The 15,968-nt window shown below is 43.5% G+C and overlaps 1 protein-coding gene across 1 annotated transcript in view; it reads left to right on the top strand.

Moving 5' to 3' along the window:
• Window positions 1-302: 302 nt before the first annotated feature.
• The window catches only part of SGK1 (serum/glucocorticoid regulated kinase 1), a 74,570-nt gene continuing 58,904 nt past the window's right edge, over window positions 303-15,968 (top strand). Inside the window, exon 1 of the mRNA XM_081187724.1 lies at window positions 303-537. Coding sequence (XP_081043850.1) covers window positions 469-537 — 69 coding nt within the window. The 5' untranslated portion in view covers window positions 303-468. The remainder of the gene's footprint in view (window positions 538-15,968) is intronic.

Raw genomic sequence — 15,968 nt, 5'->3', positions numbered from 1 at the left:
TCTCTCCTCCCAAACAGCAGTGAATCACACCATCACCTGAAGAAGAGCAATCGCCTGCCTGCCTGCCTGTCTGCTTTTGCTTAGGAGGCTTTCAGGAACCACACCGCGTAAAGCGAAGCCAGGTCCACCCCCCCTCCCCTGCATCTCATCCCCAGCTGATTGGCTAACTGTCTCTGGATTCTATAGCGGCTCCTTTGATGTGCATGTATATGGAACGTTCTTTTTAAGCACAACTGGGGAGGGGGGAGAGCTAGTCAGCAACAGCTGCTGCCGAGGCTGCAGTAGCCAGTGCAGCAGAATGAATGTGTGAGAGGGGATAAGTCGCCTGAGCCCAGCCTGTGCTTCTCCTGCCCTGCTCTGTCATCATTCACCGGCTCCAGGAGGGACGCTGAGCGAAACAGATGCGCTGCTAGCGAAAGGGAGTCCTGCCCTGGATCTATTGCTGTGTGTCCGCCTCCCTCGAGGAAAATGGTCAACAAAGACATGAATGGATTCCCAGTCAAGAAGTGTTCCGCTTTTCAGTTCTTTAAAAAGAGGGTAAGGATGCTCTCTGAGCACACGTTGGGGGTTTTTTTTTTAATTGATGTGATCATTTACTGTGCTGCCAAAAGAGAGAGAGACGCGGGAGCATTAGGAGTGTGTTTGTGTGTGTGTTTAAGAGCGACCCGCCAGTATGGATAGCATGCAAAACTATGGTCATTTTTTTAAACAGTGGCGTAATTGTACCAATTTCAAACAGAAAGTGCATTTGGGGCGATGATTACGTAAATGCTGTTTGGTGAGGAATGTGTTGCTACTACTCACAGACCTCTGTCTAGCACCCAGAACAAGACACTATCTGGAGGAAGATACCTAAAGAAAGAGGTGTGTGCATTAGCAATGAAGGACCAGAGGTATAGTGAGAGAGCCAAGGGGTTTTGATTCTTGTTTCAAAGGTTATTGGCCACAATAGCTAAAAGGAACTTCCATGTACAGGAGCAGTATATCTCTGAATACCAAATGCTGGGGACCAACAACAGGAGAGAACTGTTGTACTCTTCCCAGGGGTATCTAGCTGTCCATTGATGGAAACAAAGCACTAGGCTAGATAAACCATTGAGCTAACCTAGAGGGACTTTTCTGATATTCTGAAGTTGTCTAATTAACTATTAGCTCTCTTTGGCAAATCTGTTTGTTTTTTTCTCCTCCCTCTCAATTTCCCATCTTGGGGTGGTGGGGTGGTGGAAATGCTCTGTGACCTACTTTAATTCCTCTTTCTGTAAAATGGGGGCATATGCCCTGAAATGTAGAATTATAAAGGTGAGATCTGACAGGTGAAAATATAGGAAAGCATTATGCACATTAATATAATACAATAATATGTGGCTATAACGATGAGAACTGAGTGCCAGTAGGATCCCAGTTCTCCAGTTCTCCCACTCTGTGTCTCCCTCTCTCTTGTCCACTTCACCTGCTGGCTCCAGCCCATTCATTCACACCTAGCAAAGTGCTGCATTATATCACCTCCATTCATTGCTTTGTGCTAAGATGTTTGCAGGTTCAGCAAAACTATGGCACCGCCTATAATCTACCCAGTAACCCACAGCCGACCAAATAGCAATAAGAGCAGAGGCAGAGAAGAAGCATCAGGCAGGCACTTGCTGTATAAGACAATGACAGCATCCCTAGCTCCACTAAAATACTTGGGTTCATCTTAGCCTGCTTGCTTGATTCAGTGTGTCCAAATAATTGCAATTAGTGTTTCATGAGATGAAAGGCTGCATTTTGCAATGCTTGTGGAAATCTCTGTGTGTATACATGCAGTTATGTTTCCATATAGTTCCTTAGTAGTACGTTAACAGCACCCACCATCATTCAGGGATCTGATATTCCACTGAATTTTGCTAATACAGCAGGATCATTTTCCCCTTATGGTGGCAACACAGGAATTCTGAACAAACAAGACAAAAGCAAGACTGTTTTTTTCAAGCCAACACAGGTGGATAAGCTTCTACCTAGTTCCTTCTTGTAAGGATTTCTTTTGTTTTTCTGAATGATTAGGGCTGGGGATTCTCTTTAATGAGGCAGAGTAGTAAAGCAAGGCAGACAGTTCCGTTCATTCATTCACCCATTCCCATTCACCTCCCGCCTGCCTTATATGGAGGAAGCTGTCACTTCATTTAGCCCACCAGTCAAACTCGGAGAACCTCTGCTCAGACACCCGTGCCCAGCTCCTCTTCATTTCCGTGGCATAAATTAGGACCTCTGAATGATGTCAAGAGCAACAGCCTCCATGCATCAGATAGAAAACTGAAGACATCTCCCCAGCAAGGAAGGACCATAACTCATTGCTAGAGCATCTGCATGCAGAAGGTCCCAGGTTCAGTTTCCAGCATATCCATGTAGGGCTGAAACAAACCCCAGCCTGAATCTCAAAGAGTCACTGCCAATGAGTTAGATGGACCAAAGGTCCAACTTAGAAGACAGCTTCCTATAAAGCTGGTATGGCAGTACTTGTCCTCACTGTGGCCATGAGCCCTGTTCAGGCGTTCATAATATGGCTTAACACACAAGGAGGGGAGAGCATCCATGAGCATGCCAGCTCTGCCCCATCTGCATTGCTCCCTGCACATTCAAGGATGGCTGTCTGCATTGGGGAAGCCTCCCAAGCTTCTGCACATTCTGTAATCTGGGTTTTCCAAGGTTCTTAAATTCATAGTAACCTCCTGTGGACTTGAATTGGTGGAGGGCGATGAGGATGGGGGTGGAGCTAATGCACTTGCACGTGCCCTGAGCTCCTCACATGTTCATTTAAGCCACATTATGAACATAGACTAGGTCTGCAATCTGTCCCTAAGGATGCAATCTTAAATTCACTTACTTCTGGATTCATATACAGGATGGTGTTGTAAGTCCCATTAAGTTCAATGGTGTTTCAGGCCTATGATCTCTTACTCCCAGGTAAAAGATGATAGAATTGAAGCCCTGGTTGAGAGTAAAGTCCCACTGAAACTGGGCTTCACCTTTGAGTAACTGTGCATAGGATTGGGCTTCATGATAGAGATTGCAGGCAGAAAACCTAATGCAAATGGTATATTTTTGACAAATTGCTTTGAGACATTTTGATCCCTCACTATCCTGAGTTCTTCATGTGATCCAAAGCTACTGTGAACTATTTGCCACAGAATCTCTGATGTTTTAGACCTTGAGTGACTATTTCTAATCAATATCTGATTGATGTCAACTTGGAAAGGTTACTCAGCTCTTGTGTTTTATTTGTACAACCGTACCTTGTGTTACATTCATTCTAAATTCATTGCAGAATTTTCTCCAAATAGAATTTAACCATCACCAATGAATTTTTCTAGCTTCAGCCTCTGCCAAAAATCAGACAGGAAAATCACATTATGATTATTTGCCTGCTGTGCTTTCCCCATGTTGAACTCATTTATGTGTGTTCTACTTAAAAGTGTGTGTGAATAGGTAAGACTCACCAACAGACTTATGAAATCCAGAGCCCCTTTTGGATGTCCAGATTTCAAGGATCTGCTGAAAAAGACTTTACCCTACCCTTGATTATAGCATCTCAGGAGTTGGAGGGTGATTTTCATTGGAAACATGGCAGCGAAAGGGCAAAGTCCCACAGCTCACCCACCAAAGTCTCAATATTGGTCAAGAGGATGTTGTGGCTATTTACATTTTTTTAAAAGAAATAAAAAATGGGCATGTTCAGTTTGGCCCTTAGCCATTAGCATAATACATAAGCCAACATATTTGGGAAATATGGGGAAAATTTATCTTTAAAGTTGCTGGAGATTTGGGTATCATGCTGAATGAACTTGTATGAATTGAGCAGGTTTGACTGCCATCTGTCATGGATGCTTTAGCTGAGATTCCTGCATTGCAGGGGGTTGGACTAGATGACCCTTGGGGTCCCTTCCAACTCTACAATTCTGTGATTCCAGGCAACATGAGAACCTTTCTAAATTTTGTTGCCTGCTTCCTTGGTGATCTAAGCAGACCCACAACAATACAGTGGTACCTCGGGTTACATATGCTTCAGGTTACATATGCTTCAGGTTACAGACTCCGCTAACCCAGAAATAGTACCTCGAGTTAAGAACTTTGCTTCAAGATGAGAACAGAAATTGTGCTCTGGCAGTGCGGCAGTAGCGGGAAGCCCCATTAACTAAAGTGGTCTTCAGGTTAAGAATAGTTTCAGGTTAAGAACGGACCTCCCGAACGAATTAAGTACTTAACCCGAAGTACCACTGTACTCTGTAAAAGTGCCTGCCAATGAACTTTATAACCAGCGCTTTTTTCTTTAAAAAATAATGTTTAGAGGTACTCTCATTTTCCTACTCATATTGAAATACTGCCCCCCAATGAGGCCAAACTTAGATGTTTAGGAGTATGCGTACCCCTGCGCACCCCCCCCCCCCGAAAAAGCACTGGCTATAATTAAGAAAATGTTATTTTGATGAACTGGATCCTGAAACCACAAAAAAAAACAAAAATTGTTATTTTCAGCCACAAAATCCCAAACTGGGAGTACTTTGCTTATGACTTGAGATTCTTCTGATGTCACATGCACTGCTGCAGTAGCCCACCAGTGTAGTCATTCTAATGCTGCACATATAGGAGGCAGTAACCTGTTTTAAATGTTATAGTGATTGTATGAAACTTCACACTGTTAAGGATTATATCCAATGCTAGCCCTACTCAGAATTAACCCATTGAAATCAATGGTCATGATTTAACACCATTAATTCCCAGTGGGTCTGCTTAGAGTAGGACCTGGTTGGCTGCAGTCTAATGTTTATTACCAATACTCTGCATTCATTTAAATTAGGGGTGTGGGGTCTGTGGCTCTTCAGATGTTGGACTGCTTCTCCCCTGGTTCCTCACCATTGAACATGCTGGCTGAAGCTGACAGGACTTGGCACCTCACAACTCCTGAGGGAACACAGCCTGCCAATTCCTGACCGAAATCAAGCATTTAATTTTTCAGTCATAGAAGAAACGGACTAAGACAAAAGTGTCCTTAGCAAGCAGACCGGAATTCTTGTTTCTTAAGGAGACAAACGTGTGCTTGTTCTTGTCTCTTGAAACCGTATTCATAAGAGAACAAAAGCAATAACACACAATTCATAATTTATATGCGCCCTGAAGCAATAACCTGGAATGCATTCCGTATCTTTCCAGCATTGTGGGGACAAGTGTGTGTCTTAAAACATGGTGCAAACAGAGGCATGAGGGGGGTTTCCTATAGGAGTTACCTGTTTCAGCATGCAAATGGCCCCCCTTCTGAAGGTCTGGACAATTATGCAATGCCAGGAAGTGGGTGTTTTAGACAAGCTATTTTTGTTTCTATTTTATTATAGTAAGGTAGGGATTTTCCTATAATTTCTTGCAGATATAATTTCTTAAGTTTTTTGAGAAAAATCACACATGCGTTTAGAGCTTAGACTGGTAGTGTGTGTATTCCTTCATTTCCTAGCTGTTTTCAGTAGAGGAGAAAATAATTACTATTTGATACAGAGTGGCATCATTCTGGTGCATCAGTAGCCTAATCTACAAAGACCAAGGAAATAACTTCTTAAACTGCTCCTGGCTGTGTGTGTTTCTCCTTGCTGAGGTATAATTCCCCCTTGGTTGGCTTCACGCTGTCTCTTGACATTTCAGAACATTTTGGGGTCATTAGAATAGAAATATTTGAGTTTGCTAGATGGAGGTCAGAGGCGCGATGATTCATGCTTAGAAACTTTTAAGTGATAGTTATTAGAAACATTGGTCCCGCTCAATGAGAAATCAGATGTCATCCCCATTTAAATCTACATGCCTTCTTTGACATCACCACAGCAATTGTGCCTGGGAGGAAAGCTTGATCTTACATTGCACGCCACCCCAATCACCAGGCAGGGATAGATTTCAGGCGTTCCAGTCACTTACCTAGAGATCTGTGGTGTCTTTATGATGTATGGTTTATTTACATATTTATAGCACCTGAGCCTATGATGGAGGGGTTCATAGCATTAACACCCAAGAGAGTCTTGCTTCTCCCATAGCCCAGCCTTGGGTTTCAGCAGACATCAGGCATGGTTCTGTCTCCCAGAAGCCCAGCTTGCAGCTTGCCAACTTCTAGCTCACACACACAACTCCCTGTTCTGGCGTTTGTCTTTCTAATTACCAGTGAGCTGAGGATGGGAGCACCCTTCTTCCTCTCCTTCTTCTTCTTCTTCTTCTTCGATCACTCATAGCCAAGTAAGATTGCCTTCCATGAACACGGTCTTAACAGTGAGTCCATAAGTGACTGTGGAGGCCAATTCTGGATCCACACCTCCTTCCACAGTAGGGACATAGGTTTCCAGGCAGGAGTCGATCACGGTGAGGGTTTGTCAAAGGTGCTTTCCTCTTAGCACATGTTTCCCTTTCATCCTGAGTTTGATTGTCTTCAAAGTCCATGACACCGTTGGTAAAGACAGTTCACCAATTGTAGTGCTCGCAGGCCAGTGTTTCCAAGTTGTCTTACACAACATTTTTTTAGATTTGCTTTGAGAGACTCTTTAAACCTCTTTTGTTGATCACCAGCATTAAACTTTCCATTTTTAAGTTTGGAATAGAGTTGTTGTTGTTTAGTCGTTTAGTCGTGTCCAACTCTTCGTGACCCCAACGGACCAGAGCACTCCAGGCACTTCTGTCTTCCACTGTCTCCCGCAGTTTGGTCAGACTCATGTTTGTAGCTTCGAGAACACTGTCCAACTATCTCGTCGTCTGTCGTCCCCTTCTCCTTGTGCCCTCCATCTTTCCCAACATCAGAGTCTTTTCCAGGGAGTCTTCTCTTCTCATGAGGTGGCCAAAGTATTGGAGCCTCAGCTTCAGGATCTGTCCTTCCAGTGAGCACTCAGGGCTAATTTCCTTAAGAATGGATGCGTTTGATCTTCTTGCAGTCCATGGGACTCTCAAGAGTCTCCTCCAGCACCATAATTCAAAAGCATCAATTCTTTGGCGATCAGCCTTCTTTATGGTCCAGCTCTCACTTCCATACATCACTACTGGGAAAACCATGGCTTTAACTATATGGACCTTTGTTGGCAAGGTGATGTCTCTGCTTTGGGAATAGAGTAGTTGCATCCAAACAACATGACCGCACACAGCCAATTCTTTTGTTACCTTAATGGCCCATACTTAGAGATACTTGTCTGGCTATTTCAACAATTTGAATCTTTGCTTAGATTTTAGCATTTGCTGGATCCCAGAATTAGAAGGGGGCTCAGGCATACAGCCTACCCTGGGGAAAAATCACCTTCATAACACCACCAAAGGACAAAATTGTAAGTCCAGATACTGTTCCAAGGGCTGCCCTAATGTTGACATCCATGCTTGCTCCACCACCCTGCCCTCTGCACATTCAGTAGAAGGTCTGAAGGGGCAGGCAATGCACATTCCATTTTTCCTCATATTAGTAATATAATTTTCAAAAACAAAACATAGTACTTTGTAGACTGGACTGGCAATTAGGATTGGATTGCCATATTTTTAAAGTTTTGCCCAAAGTTGTTGAGCTTTTGGGGCAAAATCACAAAAAGAAATGCCATTTTTATGGAAAAACAGCCAAAATGCCATTGCTGATGTGGGCTGCCATGCGTCCAGATTTTCCTGGACATTTTCCCGATTTCCTCCTGGACACTGCTGCCGACAGCAGTATTCTGTATGTGTCTGGGACAATCCAGATGTATGGCAACCCTGCTGGCAATATCCTAAGAGGATCTGATCAGTAAACCATGGGGTGGGGAATATTGAAATGCATTTTCTATGTCTCCTGGGATGTAGAGGTTACACTTCTTCCTATGCCTGCATATTTATATATGCTGAAATTGCTGCCAGATGGCTTTAATAAGAGCTGTTTCAAAGTGCACCGTTTTATTCTCCCCACTCTCTCTTTGATGCTCATTCCCTTAAAAAAAAAAAAGTTTATTGCTCAGCTTCTTAAGAGAGATCATCTTCAGCTTTCATGAAATAACATGGTGTGACATCTGATCAAATGGGATGAAGGAAAGAGAGCAGGGAGAAAGAAACATTTTGCAAGCACCAAAATGTCCGTCTTACTAAGCACAGTGGCAGATAAAGCAGCAACCTCGGCTTTTCCCAATTTTATTAAGGGGAAGCTATTTGTCCGTTGAGAAAGGCCAAAAAGATAAATAAATGATGAATGGGAACAAGAATGTAACACTCTCCAAAAGGCAGTGAGAGAATCCAAGGAATGACTCTTCTTTGTTTATTTATACTCGGGTGGATTTAGGGTTCATTAATCAAAAGCCTGAGAAAAAGATTAAAGTCTTGTCAACTGGCTTATCCTAGGAAATGTTCAGTAATTAGCAACTTGGGCCAAGCTATGAAGACAAGTCAGCCCAAGACAAGATGGCGCCTGTCGCCTGCTCACTCCATGTTCAGAAGCTGACTGGACTGGCAACTGAATCAATGCTGGCAATAGGGCCACCACTTCCATCACACTGGAGAAGAGCAGGATTAGTTTAGGAGGCACAGAGAGGCTATGTGGCACACACAGCTCTGTCTTCCAACAGAGGATAATAGCTAGTAAGCTCAGGAACAATGGCTGCCCCCCCAACCTTTGGGAAGGGCTGTAGCTCCACAGAAGAGCATCTATCTTGCATGTAGATGGTCCCAAATTCAATGCCCAGCATCTCTGGGAAGGGCCAGGTGGAGGAATTGTCCTTAAACTGTGGGGAGCTGCTGCCAGTCAATGCAGACATTACTGAGCCAGATGGAACAATGCTTTGTCTTGCTTTAAGGCACCTTCCTATGTTCCTAACTGCTTAGGAGTTAGGCTGCCACCTCACTCACTCTGGCTAATGGTAGGGCTGGACTTGTAAGGACAAAAGAGACATTTCCTGCTTCATGCTTTCATCCATTTCTCAAAACCTGTAAAAAGTGATATTCTGTGTTTTGGCAAATGCACTCACATCAGAATCAAGAGTGACCAGTTTCTGAAGTGAATATGCCCTGGGCTTCAAGCCTACTTGGGCCATGCACTCCTATATATGTTCTTTGTCCTAATCCAACACAGGTAAGGTTTGTTGTGGTGAGGTGGTAGACTCTGCACATGCTCAAAGGCACTTCCTTATTACAGTTGCATCATCATAAAATACAAATGCACTGGCTGGCAGGATCACATCTAACCTGGCAGGGGGCCAGCCAGACTGGACTGCCAAGGGCTAAGAAGCAAGACATGCAGGTGATGGCCATTCTCTCTCATTGGCTCCAGCATCTGGAATTCAGAGGTCTACTGCTACATGGAGGATCTGTTTAGCTTTCCTGGCTACTATTTGCTGATAGACACATCCTTCATTTGTCTAACCCATGGTTGGCTAACCTCTGGCCCACTCGATGTTGTCGAGTGCCAGCTCCCATTAACCTTGGCCAGCATGGCCAATGGTCAGGGACAATGGGGAAGGGGAGAGGGCTGCAATATCTATTAGGGTACTGATTGGCACATTTTAGGTCTGATCTCCTGCACTGAAAACAATTTATGTAATTAGCATGCAAGTGAGAGGGGGTAAAATGCTTTGCTTGCTCAAGGGGGGTAAGCTGCTGAGGAGGAGAGTGCATAATTATTTGCCTGTTTTCTAATTGCATATTAAGAGCTCTATAACAGTATTTAAGTCCCTTAAAAAGAAACATTTAGAGCTGACTGTATGTGGTTAAGTAGCATTTGTGGTATAATTCATGGGAAATATGCTTTATGCTCTGCTTCTTGCAACATTACTTTTGCAGAGCCAGGAATAGATCCAAGAAACCACTGCAAACTAGACTCTTTAGGATGATAATGGCTTTTCCCTCGGGAGATGGAAGGGGAAATCTTGAAAATGCCAGCTAGATCTGGGACAGTTGCCTATTTTTTAAAACTGTCTAATGCTTTTTAAAAAAAGGTGGAGGCATTCTTTTTTTCCCTTTCTTCAACTGTTAGTAAGTAGCATTTAAAACAGATTTCAACAAAATAAGACTCTGGTGGGCTGCAACCCAAATAAGAAGCAAATGTCTTTCCCATCACACTTTTCTTCCCCTGATACTGGGCAACTGAATCACTGAAGTTTAATTGCATCTAGTAAAAAAAAATACAGGTGCTCAGCTTCTCTTTGGAACAGACTTAGAATGTTTTTATCTCGTGCATTCAGCAGAGCAGACCCCCTCTGAGCATCCCATGTGCTAAGCAGATGGGGAAGAGGACAAGGTGAAATGAGAGAAATACTTCTGAGAAGATGACAATGCACAAAATTGGACATTTTCATGAAAGTTTTTTATTATTATTATAAAAAAGGCTGCTCCTAAGGCCATGCAATGGTTTGCTCGAGCAAATCAAAAGAAGGAAAGAGAATGTCCAGTGCTTCTCAGACTCTCAGGTGAAAGCTCAGTTTGGTAGGGGCTAAGTAGGGTATATACAAGTTTATGAACTCTCATAATCCATGTGTAAATTTGAGAAGGATGAGCCCAACCAGCACCTTTTTTTTAAATTACTACTGCAACAGCAATCCAAGAAAACATCCTTGATCACGAAGTACATAAATTATTTGTGGCCAAAAAGATATCTCTTGGTGCTCTCACAAACTAAAACCACGAGGGAGATGGTCTTGAAACATTTGTGAGGTAGCAATATAAGCATGAAAAGGACAAAGGCAATCAGGCAAAGGGAAAAGGGGAATTGTGAGGATGAAGAGATCTCCATATCTCCTCCATATCACTTCTCTGACTAAACATCAGGATGAACTTTCTGACAGTAAGAGCTGTTTGACAGTGGAACAGACTCCCACGAGAGGTGGTGGGCTCTCCTTCCTTGGAGGTTTTTAAGCAGATGTTGGATGGCCATCTGTCATGAATGCTTTAGTTAAGATTCTTCCATTTCAGCAGGTTAGACTAGATGACCCTTGGTCCCTTCCAGCTCTACAATTCTATGATTCTGTTATTCAACCCTTTGCCTCTGCTGGATCTCTTCTACAGTGTGGTACCTCTGTATCCATATGTATCCGTGTGTAGTAGATGTGGTGCAATACTGAGAGGAGAAAGGCAGAGAATAAAATCTATGGGATCTCCTTTCTAACATCATACATAGAGGAGACTTGAAGTGTCGGACATGCCAACTCTCCACATTTTTCAGTCCCTCTCCTGTAATGTCTATGGCAGATCTGTTGCTTGATCCAGACCAGGATTCCAAAGTGCTCTGGGCTAACGATAAATTAGTCCACTTCAGGACTCACAGAAAATTCTGGAAGGGAAAGCATGAGTCTGCATGTTAAATATGAGCAAGGAAAGTACTCTAAAATAAACCAGTTCATCTAATAAGTATAGCCTTATTGCTGTCTCTGGCCTCTAAACACACTATCTGTAGAAGCTTCTCACTCTGTTTTTGGAACGTACAGCAAAAGTGTGAAAGGAGGCTTCATCCAGAAAAGAAGATCTGATTGGGATTAGATACCTTTGGACATTTTAACATTACCTTGCTCTTCATACCATTCATGCCATTTGAATGACTGCAGACAAGAGGAATGGTATGATATTCCCATCCCTCTCCTGTGCGTGTTGGATGTGCCTCTCTGAACATGTCTATATCTGTGCTCAGGGAAGGACAGGGAATTTGGAATGCAGTTCTTGGAAGCTGCTCATCTGCTGAGTATGATGACAGTTCTGCTATCATAACTCATCTCAACAGCCGTAACATCACTTACTGTAGGCTGCCCTCCTTAGACGATCCCAGCTGGCGCTAGACCAGTGCAAAGTCAGAAACTATGAGCACGTCTGGCGAGAAGAGAACAATACAGAAGTCTTGATCTCCTTGGTAGCTGATGCAGCAGGTTGCCAAATAGGCCATTGCATTGCTTTGGCAGGCAAACAAGCTGCATAATAGCCCCTGGGAAAATGAAATGAATGCCATAGTTTTGTCACACTGTGAAATTGATGAATGTCATCTGCAGGGAGTGAGTGTCAGTGCCTATTAAAACCATGATACTGAAACTGCACAGTTTCCTCAGGGGCTTAGAGAGAGCCCTTCTGGATCAGACCAAAGGCCCATCTAGTCCAGCATTCTGTTCTCACAGTAACTAACTAGATTCATGTGCAAGCCGCACATGAGCGCATAGCTGTCTCCCGTTCATGATCCCCAGCTACTGGTATCTAGAGGCATATTGCCTCTGATATTGGAGGTGGTGCATAGCCATCATGATGAGTAGCCATTGATATCCTTTCACTTCTTCAAAGATACTGCCTGGACACTGGCTTTCGCATTCTGCAGTGTACCACTTTCCCCTCCCACTGATATACCTTTCCCCTATCAGACTGGGAGATTAGACATTTGCCTTCCCCTTGTGGAATGCAGAATGACCAACATTTCCAAAGCTCTATCCACAGGGCAGCTCACATATCCCCTCCATCTGCCAGTTCTGCCCAAAGGAAGACATTCAAGAATTTGAATTGTCCTCACTCCCAGATGCAATTAAGCCCTAAGTACGTGACTGAAACACTATATATCCCTCCCCTACCAACTGAAGGTAACCTTCATGCATTTGATGAACAAGGATACTCCGGCATAATGCATTATTGCTTGTTTTTAAAGTGCCCTAAAACTTTAAAGTTATTGTTCCTGCTGCAAGAGACCAGCAGAACTACCCTCGGGCTTGATAGCCTTCCCGTTAACCTTGCTTCACCCTTCAGTCAGCAAACAGGTTGAAAGGGAAATGGGATGCTATATTTAGTTTCTCCTGTCCTCCCCTTGGTTGGTTCTGTTTGCACCACCTTACCAGGGCAACACATAAGTAGCCATGGCTGTTGCATAAGCATATATTTGGATTAGGAGTGCAGCATTCTTCCCTCTCCTCATAGTTAATTCATCAGCTCAGACACCTTCTGACTGACATGAAGCATGTCTAAGGTCCATTGATTTCAACAGGAGAGACTGAAGGCCGTGCTCAACGCTGCCATTGAAATCTGCCAGACCTCAAAGTGCTTTGATTTGGGCCGGATCGGTTTGTTGGTTTTAGGACAGAGTTTCAGAGTGAGACAGATCGCATTTACTTCTACTGGAGACATTCATGAATAAATACTCAGAGATATCGGCTCGCCTTTGATGATGCCTCAGATCAAAGGGAATCCATAAAGAGCATCTCATGAATGCCAACGAGTATCTGGAGGGTGAGTGTGTTGGAGAGAAGTAGGAGCCAGACGAGCTCCGAGCAAGGATTCCCTAATGAATCTTTTCAGGAAGTTAAGAGCATCTTTGAGTCTGAATGCAGAAATATCTGATTGCTGCTCTTCCACCTTGCTGTAAATATGCAAATAAACATGAGATCCCACAAGGAGTCTCTCTTCCCTCCCTTTCCTTCACTTGATCTCTGGCAGTGACACTGTTTCTAAAGCTATCAATATGTTTGAAAGTCCTTGCTATTTCTTCCTATAAACATAAACCTCCCTAATGACGCTTGCCTGAATAAATTGGCTCAGGTGCCTGCTTTCATCTGGATCAAGTCAGTTTCAATCGCACCCAAGCCCAATTCAAAGGGAAACGGAAAGCAGCTTATGTAACTACCCCCCCCCCCGTCTTTCCCTGGCTGGGAAGCCTACTAAATATGTATAGCATTGGATTTCACTTTTAGGACTGCTCCATGTTCACTTTCTTTGGTGTCAAGAATCTCTCCAGGTGTGTTTTTCTAAAGATTTATTCTTTAAGCAGAGATGGCCACTAATCAGTAGGTTCGCGTGTTTGTTCAGCAATCTTGTCCCCACAGGAATGTGAAGCGAATGCATAGTTCTCCCTCAGGGCCGGTGCAAGGATAACATCGTTCACTTTGGTGCTCATCCCCAAGCAAGAGCTCAGATTTATTGCTACAAGGATATTTAGTTTCATGGTAATTTTAAAGGAACTTGGGATCCTGATGTTTACATTCTTTCCCTCAACGTAAGGGGTTCAGTCTGTCCACTGTTTATATACTTCCCCAGTCTGCACTCTAGTCTGGTTTATTATTCCGGCTTTTTCTCAGCAAAATCTTACTCCACTTCCCTTATTGCTGTATTTACACAGTGGTGCAGTATTTGCTATGGCAGTGCTCCTGTTTGTACACATACGAAGTTGCCTGGCACAGAGCCATGCCTCTGGCCAGCAGGGGCTTTCCAAGGACTCAGGCAGAGGGCCTTCAGATTGAAAATGCCAAAAAAAGAGAGGCCCAAAAGAGGAGGACACAGATTTGCATAAAGTTGGCATATGGCATTCAAAGGAGCCAACTCCTAGGGGCAGAGGTCCCTTTGGGCTCCCCAATAAAATATTTGAGGGGGCTGGGCCCCCCCAAAGTGGATGGACATTGCCATTCAAATGGTGTGCATGCACTGTGTCATGTGATCAATTATGCAGGGTGGGGCTTACACACACCCACACCCAATATTTTATTCAAGTTGGCACCCCTGTGCCCATTTATTTGTATAGATGCACGTTGGAAAGAATTGCTATCATTCTAATAGAAATACACACCATAGAGGAGTGGCTTCTCCAGTTCAGAATGAAGCCCCGACTCAATACAAACCATATCAGATAGCAGAGAAGTACAAGATGGGGAGATCCCCCAAAACGGATCCCCTATAGTCCTCTTGCAAAACACTGAGAGCTATTAGAAGTGACTGAAATCCAACAGGAGCTTCCTCTACACCTCTACAAATCTGATTCAGTGCTGCAATAATCCCTATGCACCCTTCCTTGAAATAGGCCTCATATGAATTGTCCATTAAGGCATACATAGTCAGACCCTCCAAGTGTCCCTATTTTCCCGGGATGTCCCAGATTTACAGAAGCCATCCCAGTTTCTGATTAGATCCCAGAATGTCCCACTTTTCCTTAGGACATCCCTATGGAGAAATGTTGGAGGGTATGGAGTTTTCCAACCCCTGCGCCATCTGAGCAGGCCTGTATAGGGAAGGAGTTTTTTATGTTTAATGTTTTATTATGTTTTTATATGTGTTAGAAGCCACCCAGAGTGTCAGATGGGTGGGGTATAAATAGTAAAATTATTATTATTATTATTATTATTATTATTATTATTATTATTATTATGTGACAGGGCATCCCTATTTTCATCAGAGAAAAGTTGGAGGGTATGAATAGGATGGAGCTGAGTGGCTGCAAACAGAGTAAGGTGATTAAATGAGCCCTTTGACATTGGTGGGATTTAAGTAGCCTACCTGTGTGCAGGATTGCACTCTAGATCATGCATCGTCTATGATTTCAGTTTCCGCTCTTCCAAGCTTTAGGATCCAGTGTAGGAAGTGGAGCTGTAAGCGTGCATGAAAAGTCTCTCCACAGCCACTGAAGTGTTTGAAGAGCAATATTCTGTCACCCTAAATGCATCCCTCAAGAGTAGGGGCACTATAATTTAGACAGTGCCTGTCTAAAACCTTGCAGAAAAGAAGCGGCAGAGTCCTCAGGAGGAACATAGGTATCTCAGCTCATTATGATTATTTTGAACCTGCTGTTTATCTCATAGTTTGTACGTTTTGTCTTGACAGTGGCTCATCTGTGAGTAATGTCACTGGTTATGTTCCCCCTGGGGTCCAAGTTGGATGGCTGCACTTTTAATAACTAGGTTTGCAGCTTTGATTTATTGTGTTGTTGAATAATTCCTTTAATGCTTTTAGTGCTGGTTCCTCCTTGAGTCTCTAGTTTATACACTCCATCCTTCCTCTAATCCTCTCAGGGGAGGAATATTTCTCTATTTTGGCTTTCTCTCTGGCAGGTGGATTTGCTCATCTTGTCCACCTTTTACTTTGGCTTGCAACCAGATTACTGAAGCAGCAAAAATGGCCTTAAGGATACCATTTATTGAAATTAACTTCTGAGCTGCCTGTGGATTATTGGCTGCTATCATCTCTCGGCCTGGCTTCCAGTTTTGGACTGCCTGCCTGAGGTGGTCAGAGGCAATGGTCTGTGGTGATTTATC

The sequence above is a fragment of the Podarcis bocagei genome, assembly GCF_964188305.1.
Source record: "Podarcis bocagei genome assembly, chromosome: 3".
In the NCBI taxonomy this organism is placed as follows: domain Eukaryota; kingdom Metazoa; phylum Chordata; class Lepidosauria; order Squamata; family Lacertidae; genus Podarcis; species Podarcis bocagei.
The sequence above is the reverse complement of the archived record's forward strand: the minus strand, read 5'-3'. Positions and strand labels throughout refer to the sequence as shown.